Below are 18,156 nucleotides of genomic sequence, written 5' to 3'. Positions count from 1 at the left end.
GAGTGCTTGTAATCTTCTTGTTATTTTGAAATAAAAACAGTGTGTTTTATCTCTTCTAAGTATTTAAAAGCCACCACCAATTGTCTTTCCCACCAATAATTGGTATAAGAGCCTCATTCATCAGAAAATAGAGGAGTTTCTAGGATATACCTGAATTTTCAAAATTGTCCAAAACACATTTTGACCATTCTACAGTGTAGAGTTCATCTATACGAACTCATCGGTGCAAAAATCAGATTCATCGGAGCAAGGGGTGTCTCACATGCGCCTCCTGAAAATCCAGCACTGTAGCCCACACACATCCGACGCGCTCAGAGGAAGAAGACTACTGAGCCACACGCATGCCATATTTGAGCCGCGCCGAGCCTCCTAAGTCGTACCCTAGCCGAGAAGCTTAACCACCAACCGAGCCGATCCGAGCCAAACGAACATTCCCAGAAAATTCCCAGTTCAACTGCAGCAAACCGCTCGACATCCAAAATCATTTCTTTGACCGGTTCACCCTGTTTATGACCCTACTATTATGGGCATTCCGAAACCATCTACAGTGTCCGTTTTGCCAAATTCAACTCCCAGAAGGTGATATAGTCATTTAAAGAATAAAATGACTACAGAAAATGCACAAACACTTATCCCAAAGCTGACCAAAAACAACTATGATAATTGGTGTATCAGATTGAAGGCATTTCATGGTTCACAAGAGTGTATAGAGATTGTGGAATATGGTTATGATGAACCAGAGTCCAAAAAAGCAGAAGAATCATTACAAGAGGCACAAAAACAAGTCTTGAGAGCCAATATAAAGAAAGACAACAAAACAAAGACTATCATTTATCAAGGTCTTGATGAAGCCACATTTGAGATCATAGCTTCCCCAGAAACATCAAAAGAAATATGGGAGGCTCTCCAACAAAAATATAAAGGTGCTGATAGAATCAAGAAGATTCTTCAATCTTTACGAGGTGAATTTGAATAATTACAAATGAAGTCATTAGAATCTATTTCTGAATATCACACGAGAATTATGGTGATAGTCAATCACATGAGAAGAAATGGAGAAGCCCTTTCAGATGCTCGGATTACTGAGAAAATTTTGAGATCCCTAAATCCAAAATTTGATTTTGTTATTTTCGCTATTGAAGAATCCAAAGAAGTGGACAAGTTGACAATGGATAAGCTTATGAGTTCTTTACAAGCTCATGAACAAAAGATAGTAAAAAAAGATAAGGCAATTGAACATGCCTTACAATCAAAGTTATCTCTCAAGGAGGGCAGGGAGATTTCAACAATTGGATATACCACTCAAGGAAGCGGTCAACAAAGATGAGGGGGATTTAAATTATTCCAACGAAGAGGATCTTGGAACACAGAATTCAGAGGAAGAGGTGGTAGAAACACCACTAGAGGAGGTCGAGGACAACAAACATTTACTCCTAGAGGAAGGGGAGGCAGTTATAACAACCATGACAAGAGAAATATCTAGTGTTATAAATGCAATCAATTTGGGCACTATAGCACTGAATGTCGAAGAAAAGCTCCATCAGAGTTAGAAGGAGAAGTCAACTATGTAGATAATAATATCACCATAAGAGGACCAGCTGCATTATTAGTCCAACAAGGACTAGGCGAGAATCAGGAGAATATATGGTATTTGGATTCTGGAGCTAGCAATCACATGAGTGGTCAACGAGATCTATTTGGAGATCTAGATGAAACTGTAAAAGGTCAAGTTATTTTTAGAGACATCTCAAAAGTTCCAGTGAAAAGAAGAGGCAACATCCCAATCCGTTTGAAGAATGGCGATCATGGCGATCATAGCTACATTGCAGATGTTTATTATGTTCCAGCCATTAAGCATAACTTGCTGAGTATAGGCCAACTTCTGGAGAAAGGTTACACTCTTCTTATGAAGAACTGTAATCTAATAATTGAAGATTATAATGGGAGATTAATTGCCTACATGAAGATGTTCAAGAATAGGATGTTTCCTATAAACATCCAATATGTTGCAGCAAAGTATTTGAGTGTCATCATCAACAATGAAGAGTGACTTTGGAACCTAATGCTTGAACATCTAAATTTCACAAGTTTGAAGATGCTAGCAAGTAAAAATATGGTCAAAGTTATGCCCCATATTAATCATCCAGATGAAGTCTATTTGAGTTGTGTCCTTAGCAAACATCACAGATCCAGTTTTACCAAAGAAGTTAACTGGAAAGCAAATAAACCACGGGAGAATTAAGATTAGAGAGATAGTCTTTTGTATAATTGTGATGATGATTGATAAACCAACCATCCCTTTGTATTTATACCTTTAGGGTTGTATACAATACAATGGTGGAATGTGCTACACATGATAACTATCCTATATATAATGTATTTACATATATGTGGACTCTTTCCTTAATACACCCCGTCAAGTTGAAGGTGGAGATTCCACCCGAAGCTTGGATCTAAAATAAGCAAATGAGACTGGAGGGAGAGGCTTGGTAAAAACATCTGCGAGTTGATCCTTTGACGAGATGAACCGCTGAATTTCTCTCTTAGCAACACGATCATGGACAAAATGATAATCAACTTCAACATGTTTAGTACGAGCGTGGAACACCGGATTGGCAGATAAGAAAGTGGCTCCTAAGTTATCAAACTATAACGTAGTCATGGACGAAGTGGAAATTCGAAGTTCTGCCAATAAAGAATGAATCCATAAAATTTCAGCAGTACCATCAGCCAAGGCTTTGTATTTTGCTTCTGTAGAGGATCTAACAACAGTGCGTTGTTTCCTGGATTTCCATGATATAGGTGTAGAACCAACAAGATAACCACCTGTTGATTTTCGATCGTCAATACTACCTGCCCAATCAGCATCTGTGAAACCATAAAGAGTCAAAAGAGAGTCTCGAGTAATGTGCAGACCATAGGTTGCTATAGCCTGCAGGTAACAGAGGATGCGTTTAACAGCAACCCAATGATCATCAGTAGGGGCATGTATAAATTGACATACTTTGTTGACTGCATAATAGATATCAGGTCGAGTGAAAGTAAGATATTGCAGTGCTCCAACAATCTGTCGATACCGTGTCGGATCAGAGTGAGGAGTACCAGGCACAATTCCTAGTTTAAAGGAGGTAGACAAAGGAGTATCAACCGGTTTGAAGGAAGCCATACTTGCACGTTGGATAATATCGAGTGCATACTTGTCTTGACTTAACAAGATACCCATAGTTGTAGATTTAACTTCAATGCCCAAGAAGAAATGAACAGAACCCAAATCTCAAAGCTTAAATTCTGTTTGCAGTAAAGTAATCAATCTATGAAGCAAGGCTGAGTTACTCCCGGTCAGTAAAATATCATCCACATACACAAGTAGATAAATCATGGCACCATTGAGAGAGAGAATAAACAGAGAAGTGTCAACCTTGGATGCCTTAAATCCAATGGAAATGAGGAACTCGCTCAACCTGTTGTACCAAGCTCGAGGTGCTTGTTTCAAGCCATACAAAGATTTATGAAGATGACACACATGAGATGACATAACAGAATCAGCAAACCTCGGTGGTTGTGCCATGTATACCTCCTTTTGAAGGATGTCATTCAAGAAAGCATTATGAACATCCAACTGGTAAATATTCCAACCATACGAGACAGCAATAGTGAGCACAAGACGTACCGTTGTAGGCTTAACCACTAGGCTAAACGTCTCCAAATAATCAATCCCCTCTTGCTGAGAAAAGTCGTGGGCAACCAACCGTGCTTTATATCGGTCAATCCGACCATCAGCGTGGCGTTTAATCTTGTAAGCCCACCTACTACCAATCACATTCATAGACGGATGAGACGACACCAATGACCAAGTATGATTAGAGTGAAGTGTCTGGATTTCCTCCTGCATGGCATTATACCAAACCAAATACCTGTTGGCATCCTTAAAAGACAGCGGCTCCTGTTGAGGTAATGTTGTAACCCGTGAGGGAGTTGCAACATTGAAGTTAACATCCTTTGGTGGACGTGGTCGAAGCACCATAGGATGGAGGCGGGCTGGCTGGGAGGAGTTGTTATCAACACTGGCCGGTATCTGCTTAAGCTGGAATTTCGACAGATCAACACATAGATTAATTCTATGAGAGGAATCAGAGGAAGAACCTGATGAGGAGCTCAATATATGTGCAGACCGTGGGGTAGAACCAGCTGTAGAATTTGTTGGAGTCACCGCCAGAACAGGGGAACCAGTAGGAGAAGAACCAGGGGAGCTGGCAGGAGCGATCTGAACCTGTACTGCATGCGAGGGTGGCAAATCTGAACCTGTACCTACAACATGATCATGATAATAACATGCAAATAATGGTAAGGGAGCTAAATGAGATATAGGTGGTGAAGGGGGTAACGGTGGAAGGGCTGAAGATGGTGGCTTTGGATGATATAAAGTAACCGGTATAGTGGCGGCAGTAGGATTTGTAGGTGGCACTGCAAACTGTTCAGATTTACCAAAAACATGTTCATGAAACCGGACATGACGAGCAAGATAAATACGTTTGGATGTCAAGTCAAGACATCGATAACCTAAATGAGAGTTACTATCTCCTAGAAAAACACAAGCAGATGAACGAAAATCTAACTTATGAGTATTGTATGGACGGAGGAATGGAAAACAAAGACACCCAAACGTACGAAGAAAAGCATAATCAGAAGATGATTTTAAAAGACATTCGAAAGGACTCTTATAATTAAGAACCGGAGTTGGCATGCGATTAATCAAGTAAACAGAGCTTTCAAAGGCATAACTCCAATATTTAAGGGGAGCGTGACATTGCCCAAGAAGGGTAAGTCCAGTTTCGACAATATGTCTATGACGACGTTCAACCATGCCATTTTGTTCATGGGTGTGCGGGCAGATCACACGGTGATGAATACCTATTGTTTTAAAATACGTATTGAGTTTTCAGTATTCACCACCCCAATCTGTTTGAATATATTTTATTTTTAAAGAAAATTGACGCTCAACGAGCGCTTGAAACTGATGAAAAATATTAAAAACATCAGACTTAGCAACCATCGGATAAAACCAGATAAACTTTGTATGGGCATCCACAAAAATAACAAAATAGCGAAAACCGTCTGATGACAACATAGGAGAGGGACCCCAAACATCACTAAAAATTAAATCAAGAGGAGCTAGAGTTTGATGACCAGTAGTTTTTAGAGTCAGACGACACGACTTGCCTAGAGGACACGCAAGACAATTAAAATTAAAACATTTTGTCGTACATGACACTTTTTTTATTTTTCACCAACAAATGCAAAATGCGTGGGCTTGGATGCCCAAGTCGACGATGCCAGATATCAGCGAAAGTAGAGAGACATGTAGATGAGAAAGCCTGAGGCAATGACATGGCAGACGACTCGGACATAACATATAGACCATTTTTACTCTGAGCGGAAAGAAGCACTTCCTTTGTCATGAGGTCCTTAATATAAAATAAACAGGAATGAAATTAAAAAAACACGTTATTCTCAAGGCAAAATTTTTGAACAGATAGCAAAGGTTTTTTAATGGCAGGAACATGTAAAATATTGGATAAAGTAAATGTGCGTTTTGGGGAATGAATTTTCAAGTGAGCAATATTGGAAATAACAAGGCCCTTACCATCACCAACATGCAGATAATCATTACCAAGGTAAGGTTCTGAACTCTTCATACTAGCAATGTCTGGCGTTACATGATGATTTGCACCCGTATCAGGAAACCATGTGACAAGAGATGTTGCAGGAGCAGTATTAAATGCGAGATTGGCATTGGCTTGGAGAGGATGATTAGCCAACTGAGAGCACTGTTGGGCAGTATGCCCATATTCATAACACAACTGACATTTTACACTACGATTATACCCACCAAAGCGATTTCCTTGCTGCCCAAATTGTCCTGATGGCCGAGAGGGAGATCCAGTAAACTGTCATAAGGAGAATCGGTGTCCTTGTTGCCCAAATTGTTGACCTGAGATATAATTGTTGTTTCCATTATTTCCACGACAAGCATTGTTGCGATTATTATTATTTCTCCAGCCCCCACGAAACCTGCCTCGTCTAGCATTATTGAAGCCCAAGTGATTCTGTACAAAGAAAGCAGCTGGTTGCTGCGATGGGTTTGGTAACAGAGGTGTTGTTACTGCTGGTTGGAGAGCAGCTTTGTGGAGAAATTCATGTGTAAGTAGACTACTGTGGAGATCAATGTAGGAGATGGGATCAGCCTTGGTAGACAAACTGGTGACAAGATCTTTAAATTCACTACGTAACCCCCGAAACACATATAGGTTGAATTCTGCCAAGGAGATTGGTCTGCCAGCCGCAACAAGTTCATCAAACAATGCTTTTGCCTTCTGCAAGTAGGTGCTGGCAGAATCATCATGTTGGCGTAACTCTTGGAAGGAACCGTGAAGTTGCATGATCCTGGAATTTGAAGGAGATGCAAGAGCTGTTTCCAACGTTCTCCAGATATTATGGGAGGTGTTGCAATCCACAACTAAATACAGAACTTCCACCAAGAGAGAGGATAAGAGGGCACTCATGATTAAGTGATCTTGCTGCTTCCATGTCAAGTATGCAGGATTGAAAGAGGATGAAGATACTGCAGCAGATTCCAGATGAAAAGGAAGACATGTTGATGTGCCATCAACAAAAGAGTATACGCCTTGGCCTAAGAGGAATGGCTTCATCTGCATCCTCCAGTACAGAAAGTTGGTATTGGAGAGTTTTAAAGACATTACCTGTTACGTGTTAGGAAGGGATATGATGGCAGCAGCAGGGGACACACCATAGGTGGCTGTCGGCGCCATAATGGAGAAAGAAGATTGAGGTGCAGATGCAGCAGAATAATGAAGTTCTTAATTGTCCATAGGAGAAAGAAGTTTGGCAGAACACGTTTTCTGATTGGTAGGAAGGGAAGAAATTTGCAGATCACGTTCTTTGATATTTGCTGGAAGAAGAGAACCAGATGTAAGGGAGAAGTCTAAAAGCAGGTGAAGAAGGCTGCTGGGGAAGAAGGCTGCTAGACGATGGAAGACTGCTGGTTATTTGTTTTACTCTGATACCAAGTTAAGATTAGAGAGATAGTCTTTTGTATAATTGTGATGATGATTGATAAACCAACCATCCCTTTGTATTTATACCTTTAGGGTTGTATACAATACAATGGTGGAATGTGCTACACATGATAACTATCCTATATATAATGTATTTACATATATGTGGACTCTTTCCTTAACAAGGACCAACTGTTAGAACATTACCATGTGAGGTAGTCCCACTCCATTAAAGCAACAAAGTGGAACAACTCATCTACTTTAGTAAAAAGTGGAAAGATGAGCTGGTGGAATATATTCTGCATGTTCTGTTCTCTGGTTTTCCTTTCTGTCCTACCGTTCATGTCTATAAATAGGTATCAAGAAAGCATTGCAATGTATGTGGAAAATATAAGAGAGAAAGAGTGGGTGAGCTTGAGAGCTTGTAATCTTCTTGTTATTTTGAAATAAAAACAGTGTGTTTTATCTCCTCTGAGTATTTAAAAGTCACCACCAGTGATCTTTCCCACCAACAGTAACTTTGAGAAAACCCTTCACTGAATTCATTATCATCCATCTCCATCTGCTTCTCAATGTCATCAGACTCCTCTTTAACAGATGCACATGCTGTTGAGCTACCACCAATAATATCGGTAGGAGACAATGTATCATTGCTACTCTCCTTCTGATCTTCCTTTGTATTTCTTGTTTTTTGTGCTTGAGCACCTGTGGAGCTCTTTGAAGGTGCATTGCTCTTTGTTGGCTGAGACCTTGTTGAGCCAGCAAGTGCATTTCTCTGTGTTGGCCATGGATGGTTATGCTCAGAATTGTAGGTGATGACCAACATGTTAGGATCATTTCGGCTCCGCTCTACGTGCTTCTTTGCTAAGCAACCCTTAGAGCTGCTGCATCTGTAGTAACCTCTGGAAGGAAAGACAATATGTTTTAACATTCAGTGCAATTCTTAACCAAACATTTACAGACCACTTTCACAATAATAATTACTCAAAGAAAATCAAAGTTCAAAACCGAAAACTGATCAGAAAGATGACAAGAAAACCACTAATAGTTCACAACAATATTATATGCTAAGAAACTCAGTGTTTTGGATTCACTTCCTGCCAATCATTTGAGCATGCAAATTGGGAACTCTTTGAAGCTGTTGAGCTCAAAGAACAATAGTGCATACACATTCATCAATACTAGCACTGCAAGTTACAACCAGTCAATCAATGCTTAAAATGTTGTTTATGCACCAAACAACAAACTGTTTGAGCTCAGTGTCTCGGGAAGCATTACTTGGGTTCACCAGAACTTTTTCAGGGCATTACTAAGCAAAAATATATTGCATTTCATGTGCAAAAGGGTAATAATAAGAAGAAGAATTAAATCAAGAAACATTTTTCCAGGCAATGATATAATTTGTCAGAGAGAATAGAGAACTGAAAAATCCAGCTGTTTGTTCTTTGTAATCTTATCAACTATATATATATATATATATATATATATACACCTTGGATAAGGAGAACCCTTGATGTGTTTTTGTCCATATTTTATCCATGCCCACAAGTCAGATGGAACTACTTCTCCACTAGACCTGCTGTTTGCAGCTGCTGGTGCTGGAATACAAACTACCTTCTTTGCTTGACTCTTCCTGAAATAACAATACAAAATTAATCTTGGAATTTTGTTTACATTTCCAAAATCTAAGACTCAAGATAGAAGCATTTAATGACAATGATGATGAAGAAGCAACGAACAAAGATAACTTTTTTTTATCAAACTATATTTGTACAAGAATTCGATTTCCATTTTGGGGCAGCAATGAATACTTGAGCTTGAGCTATGAAGATTGAAAAGGATGGTATGTTCTTAAAGACAATTATACATCAATCAAAACGCATAGCTATCTTTTCAAGTGATCACTTGAGGAAAGGAAATTAAGAAATAAATAATAAATAAAGTTGCTTGAGAGATAGCTACTACCATGAAAGCTAAGTCTGTGAATGTTATTATGACACCAGTGAGGCTACCTTTTCAGGTTACTTGATTAAATCCCATCAAAGATTTGATGTTCTGTTATGTAATGTAGACAGTCATTGAACAATTTTAAATTTTTTTCTTAACCAATATATTTTAAATTTTTTTTGTTTAGAAATATATATATATATATATATATATATATATATATATATATATATATATATATATATATCAAAACCTCTAGCATAAAAAATTTAAAGGTTGAGCGCGCTACTCCTAGCACAACTTTTTGAGATTTTAATTCTTAGAGGTTATGCTATGGTGAGTAGCGCAATGCTTTATTTTTTTTAAAAAAAAAATCAATAGATTATGTTACTCAACCAATTGAACTGGGATACATCCCTAATTTTTTTTCTTTATTTTTGTGCTAACTTTGGAATTTTGTACTTCATAGTTCAGTTTGTTTGCTTCCTATTCTTTGTATCAAGTACATTAACCATTGCTTTGTATGACTAGAGTGAGCTTAGTCTATTCAGCAATTCAATTTTATCAATAAGATGATTTTATCTTGTGTTTTAAACGATACACAAGCAAAGCTATACATGAAAGCTGAAGAAAAAGTACCTGAAACCTGGACATTCTTGTCCCCATCCCTGCATGGTAAACCTATACATGGAATGAATGTTATAAAGAGCATAGATCTTTTATATATCTTTTCAAACACGAGAACATATTTTTCCAACTTTGTTGACATTAAGTTTTTATCTTTCAGTATTCCCAGTTTCATTTACTTGAAGTGGTTGATACGTCGAGGTATAAAATAAAAGTAATGATACCTTTCCGCTGATCTCGATCCAGATGAAATCTCAACTTCACTGAGAATATCCATCCATCTTTGTACCTTCTCCTCGTTTTCCCTGAGATTTTTTCCAATCTTATCAAAGACAATTGTGTAACTCTCTGTTTGATCATCTATCTTTGATTGTTCGACATCACAAGAAACTGGAAACACAGTGTCCGATCTCATCTCATCCATGAAACCGACAATCTTGACAAGTTCTTCAAAGCACCAAGGTAAAGAAGCACAATCTCTTGCAAATATAATAATTGACAGCCCTGATTCTTCAATGGCCTCAAAGAGTCTTGATCTAATTGCCATTACTTTCTCTGGTTCCTTCATGACTGGGACAATGAATCTCCGGCCTCGATCTGCGACTCCGATGCCAGGGAAAACATTGGCCTTCCATTGATGGTACCACGAAGAAAAAGCTAAATAAGCTTTAAATGAAGAAGCTGCTTCTTTGCTTGTAACAATAAAATGGGCAGAAGATGGTTGTGGTGTAATATATACAGAAGATAACAAACAGACACCACAATTCTTCACCTTTACTCCTGGCTGGAAAGAATGAAATGACAACTCAATGTTGCTAAAGGATTCATGCTTCCATTCTTTAAGCTCTTTAAGATGATCAAAAGATAGATAGAATAGCCAAGTATGATCTGACACAACATGGATAGAGTTACAACTAATACACATCGGCGAAGGATAATTCTCTCTTCCATTGGCTTTGAAATGACAAAAAAGAGAAGGACTTTCACCATTTGCACTGAATGCAACACACGCAACAAACCCCATGCTCCAACTAGGCACTTGCACACTAATTGAAGATCCCTTACTTCGATGGTTAAACCAGCCTGGAATTTCATTTCCTGGAACAGCGATACCAAATCCAGGTCTTGGATTAGACAAACCCTGTACCATGAAAAACAAAAATGTTAGATAGATAGAGGGAGAGGGAGAGAGATACAAAAAGGTTGGGGTATGATTAAGACAAGACCTTGAGGTATCTTTCAAGCATCGTCAACCCCATGCTGTCTTGGCCATTATGATTGTACAATTCCCAGCAGTTAAGACATATGAACTCTGAGATTTTGGAACTGCTTAGCTTTATCGGATCTGGAATTGTTTTTAGGCTTATACAACCATTCAAATATACCGTTTGAACTTTAGATGGAACCTCAGGCAATGATTCAAGCATCGTGCAATCCTCCAAGACAAGCATTTCCAGTTCAAAAAGCTGATCTATGCTTTTAGGCAGGCTAACAAAGTTATTCTGGCTCAGATCTAAAGACCTCAATGAAGATAAGCAGCCAATATCTTCAGGAACTGCCCCTTCTCTTAGATTGCAAGCGCGTAAACCCAGTACTTCTAAAGAACACAGACCAGACAAAGAAGGCAGCACAGCTAGTCTTTTGAATCCATCCAAAGATAATACTTTAAGACTCTTTAAAAGAAAAAGGGATGTTGGCAGTTGTCTTATTGAAGTTCCACTTACATCAAACTCCTCCAAACTTTCAACTTCCCCCAAATTCTCTGGTATATATTTAAATTCGGAGCAGCCAGAGAGATCGAGTTTTTTAAGGGATTTCAAACAAGGTATGCTACTCGGAATGCTTTCAAGGTTCTTGCAGTTGTTCATGCTCAATACTTCTAAGCCAATCAAATGACGAATTGATGAAGATAGTTTTGTAATACCAGTCTCATCCAAATGAAGCACCATCAATTTGTTCATGTTTCCTACTATATCTGGAAACTTCTCAAGTTTTGAGCATCCATCAAAAATGCAAACTTTAAGTGATTCCATTTCAAGGTTGCTAGGGAGAATCCTAATACTTACGCAATCCATAAGATTCACATATTGAAGCTTCTTGTGACGTGCAAGTGATGGATGGACCTCAGACAAACATGTACAACCTTCAAGAATCAGACTCTCGAGATTTGGAATTCCAGTAAGATCTGGAGTCTTGGACAGGTTAAGTGAGTTGCTGAGATTGATGATTTTCAAGTTAACTGCACTCTGCAATCAGGCAGGGAAAAAGTAATATGGATACTACTATCATACATAAAAAAATAAATATAAAGGCACTTAAATTAGTTGATCTCACCTTACACCCATACCATAATTGCTCAATGCTACTGTTAGCCATGTGAAGTTCAACTAGCTCATCCACCTGTAAACCAGCTGGCAATGATTTTGAAGGGTAAGAATGCCATTCAAGAAAAAGCAACTTATTGGAAAGATCTTCAGGTCCTTCAGAAAGCTGCACGTTGTAGATTTTGAGCAATCTTAGTTTGCTCATTTTAGAGAAGGCTTTCATGTTCCATTGTGCCTCTTTTATTCCAGGCATGTCCAGGAAAATGGCTTCTATTTTTTCTTTTCCCTGTCAACCAAAAGGGGAAAACAAGTAGAAAACAAATACAAAGTAGAGATGGAGCGTAAATTAAAATAAACTTCATGAAATCTTATGGATTATGTTCTCTATCAGCTACTCACTGTGCTGTCCATCAGTGCAAGGCAGACATCCTCGTATGTCCACAATCTACTGCGCCTTCCAGGCTCTTCAGGGGATTCACAACGAACAATTTCCTTACCCATTATCTGTAATAAATTATGCATCCAGACTTGATCCCGAGAGACACTTATGAGAGATCTCTCAATAAGAACCGGTATTCCAATACCTGCATGGAATCCACGGCTTTCAAGTATCCTTGTTATGCGATCAATTTTAAACCCCGTCAGGAAACATGCAATGTCTAAAAATATTTTCTTATCTGATTCATGGAGACCATCAAAACTAATGCGAAGCACATCAATAATTTTGCAGTCAGGAATCTCATTCATTCTATTAATTGCACCTCTCCATTCAGGGATACTTCTTGCATACAAAAACGAACCTATAACTTCAATAGCTAGTGGAAGGCCATTAGCATAACCCACAACTTGCTTTGATAGTTCCACGAAATCTTCAGCGGGCTGGTCATTTTTGAAAGCTTTCTGGCTAAACAACATGAGAGCATCATCATCATTCAATTTTTCAGCCTCATAAATTTTAGTATCATCATTTCCAGTTAACACATTTGTATCTCTGCTTGTTATGATAATTCTGCTCCCTGGACCAAACCATCCAGGCTCCGCAGCCAAGAATTCTAGTTGTTTTTTGTCATCTACATCATCAAGGATAAGAAGAATCTTTTTAAGTCGTAACCTCCGCTTTATCATCTCAATCCCTCTATAAGAATCCCATACAGAAGCACGTTCCATTAAGATTTCAGAAAGAAGTTGTTCCTGTAAACGGTGTGGTCCATCTTTCTCAGCAAAAACTTCTCTGACATTTGCTAAGAAGCAGCTGCCTTCAAATTGCCAACGAATCCTATCATATAGTACCCTTGCAACAGTCGTCTTACCTATGCCACCCATTCCGCAAATCCCTATGAAGATTGCTTTGCCTACTCCTTCACCTATATAGCCATTTAATACCTCTAGACGAGAATCTATTCCAACTAATTTTTTGCTAATTGTTGGCAGAGTGACGCTTAGTCTGTACGATATGTATTCAGCAATTATTTTAATTGATTCCGATTCATTCCTGCATAGGAGGGTGCAAAACATTAATCATGCAGTGTGCAGAAATCAAATCAGATAGTGATAATGGGAAAATAAACATTAGCATACTGTAGCTCGAAAATGTATGGCTGTTAGCCGGAAATTAATACACCAACCTTTGAGAAAGATAGGGCCCTGATAATAGATAGCTTCAAGAACAGAGGGGAAAAGGAAGGAATAAACTAAAAACGGAACTAGGATTGTATTGATGCTAAGAATGATCCGTACAATAGCTATCTTATTGCGTATAGAATCACACAGATACTACAGAAGCAAGCATACAACAGCAGCTAGGAAATAAAATATTCATTAAGTTTGGTTTTAACTGGCCAAAAAAGCAAATGGAGTTCTATCATATTTTTTGTCGACCACTAAGTTATTTTTATAATTATTTTTAACAAAAATTTCAACTATCTTGCATAGTAAACTTTTTAAAAAACAACTTATTTTCGAGTTTTTTCCATAGTATTCTTTCTTTTTTCCTAGATTAACATAGTTGATATCCAAATTGAAGAGTTACTATACAAGTTTAGAAGGTCAGGTGCGGTATTCAAGGAAAAAGACAAAAGAAAAGAAAAGAAAAGAAAGTCATTTAGTGTCAAACCAAAAAGAATTACTCCACATATGCCACTCTGGGAGGTAGCTCATGTCGTGGTGAATGAGAAAACATCAATGAAGATAAGGCAGAACAACTTACTCGCTTGTGTGTTCTATAAACAGCGAACCATCTTTTTTTAATCACAAAAAAAAAAGCATGAATAAGCCCTTGAAGATAAGGTAAGTATTTTTAATTTTAAAGGAAATGAAGTTATTTTATTGCACATTGAAAAGTGAAAAATATTAAAAAAGCCCCTATATCTAATTTATTTATTTTTGTTTTTAAGAGCAACTAAGTAATTATAACGTAAAAGAAAAATACCTAACTACCCCTATCAATTCTATAATAACTATTGACCCTTATAAAAAGACCCTATTATCGCTAATAAGTAGTTTATTTAAAAAAAAATTAGTAAATTCATTGTTACAATCCATTAGTAAAAGAAAGACACCTATCAAATTTTAATTCCAAATAAAAAAATAAAAATATTCACAAAACAAATTATAAATAAATTTGTCTCTTTGATTTATAAATAGTTTGAATTTTTTAATTCAAGATGGAAAATCTTTTTATTTTATTTTGAAAAGCTAAAACCAACATATTCAAAAACTTTGGTCAATTTTTTATTTCTTATGATGAATTTGTTGTCATTTCTTCACAATTTTTAATTTTTTAAGATAACTTTTTATTTGTTCATGCTAGATTTGTTTTTCAACATTTTTATACATTTTCATTTTTCTGTTTAATATTTTATTTTATTTTCAAAATATAAAGAAAAACCTAAGAATAGAAAGAAGTTTTATATGAAGATTAGAAATGCTTGATCACATCAGTTCAAAATATCATAAAAAAATAAAAATAAAAATTCATGCATATGAAAAAAATACACATTTACTATCATGCTTGTTCATCAATGAAACAATACTGGGCAGATTTGAGAATAAGAATAAGTAGATAGATGATTTACCTATTCCGGACGTCCCAGCCAGATAGATTGGCCACCGTAGAGAGACAATCTTTCCAGTTCCGGACCTTCTCCAAGTTTTCCTTGAAATTTTGTTCATGCTCAACGAAGGCTTTCTCATATGTCTCTGAGGGATCCACATCATAAAAAACTGGCAGAACAGTGTGCCCCATCTCTTTCATGCACTGAACAATCTTGACAAGTTCATCCAAGCACCATGGTGAAGAAGCGTAATCTCTTGAAAATATAATGATAGAAAACCTTGATTCTTCGATGGCCTTCCAGAGAGCAGGTTCGATGGTCTTTCCTCTCTTGAGCTCCCTATCATCCATGTAGACATCGATGCCTCTCTGTTTCAGATTAGAATATAGATGACTAGTAAAGTTGTTCCGGGTGTCTTTGCCTCTAAAACTAAGGAACACATCATGCATATATAGTGGAGGAGGAGGAGATGAAGATGAGGTTATTCCTTGCACGCTGGTGGAAGCCATGAAAATCCCTAAAGCGATAAACTAGTACCGATCCCTTCTGGCCTCAACTAGCTCGCTTGGTTCAGCAATTGCTTTCCACGCTGTTTTGTATAAGGCCTGCTCCTGTGCTCAAACATGAAACAGAAGGTAAGATCAAGAAATTTGGCAATTAAATCTACCAATTAGTAATTTCAAGCTGGAACAAGTACAATTCTACTTAGAAATCAGAAAACACCAAATTTCTACGAGTATTTCACGAATCTAGACGAAACAAACCGTGTGGTAAGTGTTGGCTAAAGAGGCACAAGATCCAGCCAAGCCCAATAATTTTTCTTCTTCTGGTATCTTAGTAACCAACTTCCAAAGCCCTTTTCTTTCTTTTTATTCCAATGACTTCGAATTTTTTTCCGGTTTCTTGAGGTCAAGAACTCGTACTGGTAAGTTTCCTGGATTTTCTTACGGATCTTCCTGTCAAGAGCAGGGCCACACAATTGAGTGATTCATATTTTTTAATGAATTATCAAGTCCATATTATTTAACATAAATATTTTTGCATTCCAAGAACTTTCCAACAAAATTTTAAAACTGACCGTGAAAAAAACACCATAAACCGTGCATTAATATGTGCATGCAAAAGTTCTAAGGTGAATCACAAAAATCCTACGAAGTACTGTAAAATTGTAAAAATTATTTAAAAATTGGGCGATTTTATAGGAACATATTCTAATACATATAACGCCCTTAATTATTGTCTAGATAAAAATAGTTAAAATGAAAATAATAAGAATTTATAGAAATATTTTTAAGAAAATAAACTCAAAAACAAAATTAAATTAAATAATCATGTTTATTTCTCTAATCTTTTAAGTTTTTCCTATGACTATCTTTTTCAAAAAGTAAATAAGGACATTTTAGATACAATAAAAAGTTTCTATGATATTTTTTTTAAAAGAAGAAATTACTTGATCATTGTGTAGTTTAGTTATTTTATCTTTATTTTTTCAGAAATTATAGTTTATTATTATCTTTGTAAATTATTATTATTTTAAAAAATATCAACAAAAAACATCTAATAATTTACAAAATTATTATTATTTTCAAACTAATAATTATAAAGGTCTTATATTAAATATTATAAATTTTACATTGATATTTAAAAAAAAAACTGAGCCACCACCCTCTTAACCGAGTCTAATTATCTAAAACTCAAAGGTCATGTTTTCAAAATAGCTTTAAGTATGCTATAAAGAACATTCATCCCTCATCATCGTGAGGCAAACTATAACTCCATTCTTAAATACAATTAATGAAAATTATGGGAAGACTTTTTGATAGAGTTGAAAGCCCTACAAGGATAACAATCAATAAGCACATAAAGATAAAGAATTAGCCAAAATAAGATTAAAACACGAAGAACCCTAAGATCTTATTTTTATTTTTGAAATAATGAATTGATAACTTGTCTCTCTGGATATTTACAAGTCTTTATATAGACATGAAATTAACCTTAACATAGTAAGAAAAATTATTATCCTAAAACCAAACGGAAAGATAAAAATAACATAGAATCCAAAATAAATCAAGGAAAAATAATAAAATTGAATCAAACAATATCATTGAGGCATGACCACAAGTTAAGCAACTTATAAAACTAAGCCTTAGGAATATTCTATAGAAATTTTAGTCCAATTCAAAAGTGAGATAAAAAATTATGATCTTTTATTATTTTTTTGCTGGTTTGGTGTGATTCATTAAATGTTCTCTTAGATCTAGCCATATTTCACTAGTTCATTAAAGCATTTATTAGACTATTTATAAATTCTGTTTGTGATAATTCTCTATTTAGCTATGGAAAATCTTCATATATGCTCAAAACCCTCAATTTCTATTACACCACATCACTTTTTCTATAATTCATCAATGTTAGGGGAGTGCAAAAAAATCAAAAAACTGATTAAACCAAGAAAACAAAAAAAAAAATTAAAAAAACCGAACCATAAAAAAAACCTATTAGAATCTTTTTTAAAAATTTCAGGTCGGTTCGGTTTTGGTTTAATAAGCCTGAAATAAAAAAAACCAAACCAAACCGGTTTAGTTAAAAACAAATGCTATAAAAGCGCTTTGTAATTTTTAACCCTAGCATCTCTTTACTTCTTACCCCTCAACTCTCGCAAGCCGCCCCAAGCCTTCACAAATCTCAGAACTCTCATATCTCAATCTCTCACACTCTCAGATCTCAATCTCTCACACTCTCAGCCTGATAAAAAATAATTTTCTCATCACTGTACAAAACTTCACAGATCTAGTCGTCTAACAAGTTTTCAATCTTCATCTTACAGATTGATAGATCTTCAACAAGGCTTAGAGAAGTGTTGGGCTCCTCGTAGATAAGCCTTTGTTGATTATGGACCAATCGCTTAACGTTCATCTTTTCTCTAAAAACAGTTCAATCAGATGCTCTAATATTTGCAAGCTGTTGTTGCTTCTTCTTCTTTCACTCTTGGTGCCAAATACTATTTGCTTTTAAAACTCTATTTTTGTTGTTAATAAGAGTGACAAGACATTAAGCATTCTAAACCATTCTATAAAAGATTATGCAATCCTTGTAATGAAATATCACATGACATTAAGCCCAAAACAC

General features: G+C 36.3%; 1 protein-coding gene across 4 annotated transcripts in view; it reads right to left on the bottom strand.

The window, feature by feature from the left end:
• LOC133671695 (TMV resistance protein N-like) overlaps positions 1 to 16,016 on the bottom strand; it is a 38,149-nt gene extending 22,133 nt beyond the window's left edge. Inside the window, exons 1-9 of one of the 4 annotated variants that reach the window (XM_062092532.1) lie at positions 15,792 to 16,006; positions 15,049 to 15,638; positions 12,374 to 13,466; positions 11,985 to 12,260; positions 10,877 to 11,896; positions 9,875 to 10,791; positions 9,663 to 9,704; positions 8,569 to 8,709; positions 7,486 to 7,978 (exon numbers count right to left, since the gene is read on the bottom strand). In XM_062092532.1, the coding sequence (XP_061948516.1) occupies positions 7,513 to 7,978; positions 8,569 to 8,709; positions 9,663 to 9,704; positions 9,875 to 10,791; positions 10,877 to 11,896; positions 11,985 to 12,260; positions 12,374 to 13,466; positions 15,049 to 15,536 (4,443 nt within the window). In that variant the 5' untranslated portion in view covers positions 15,537 to 15,638; positions 15,792 to 16,006 and the 3' untranslated portion in view covers positions 7,486 to 7,512. Of the gene's footprint in view, positions 1 to 7,485; positions 7,979 to 8,568; positions 8,710 to 9,662; positions 9,705 to 9,874; positions 10,792 to 10,876; positions 11,897 to 11,984; positions 12,261 to 12,373; positions 13,467 to 15,048; positions 15,639 to 15,791 lie in introns of those variants that run through there. The other 3 variants (XR_009834335.1, XM_062092533.1, XM_062092528.1) reach the window with 3 other exon arrangements.
• Between the last annotated feature and the right edge of the window lie 2,140 nt (positions 16,017 to 18,156).

This window comes from Populus nigra, chromosome 13 (genome assembly GCF_951802175.1).
Source record: "Populus nigra chromosome 13, ddPopNigr1.1, whole genome shotgun sequence".
Lineage (NCBI taxonomy): Eukaryota > Viridiplantae > Streptophyta > Magnoliopsida > Malpighiales > Salicaceae > Populus > Populus nigra.
The sequence above is the reverse complement of the archived record's forward strand: the minus strand, read 5'-3'. Positions and strand labels throughout refer to the sequence as shown.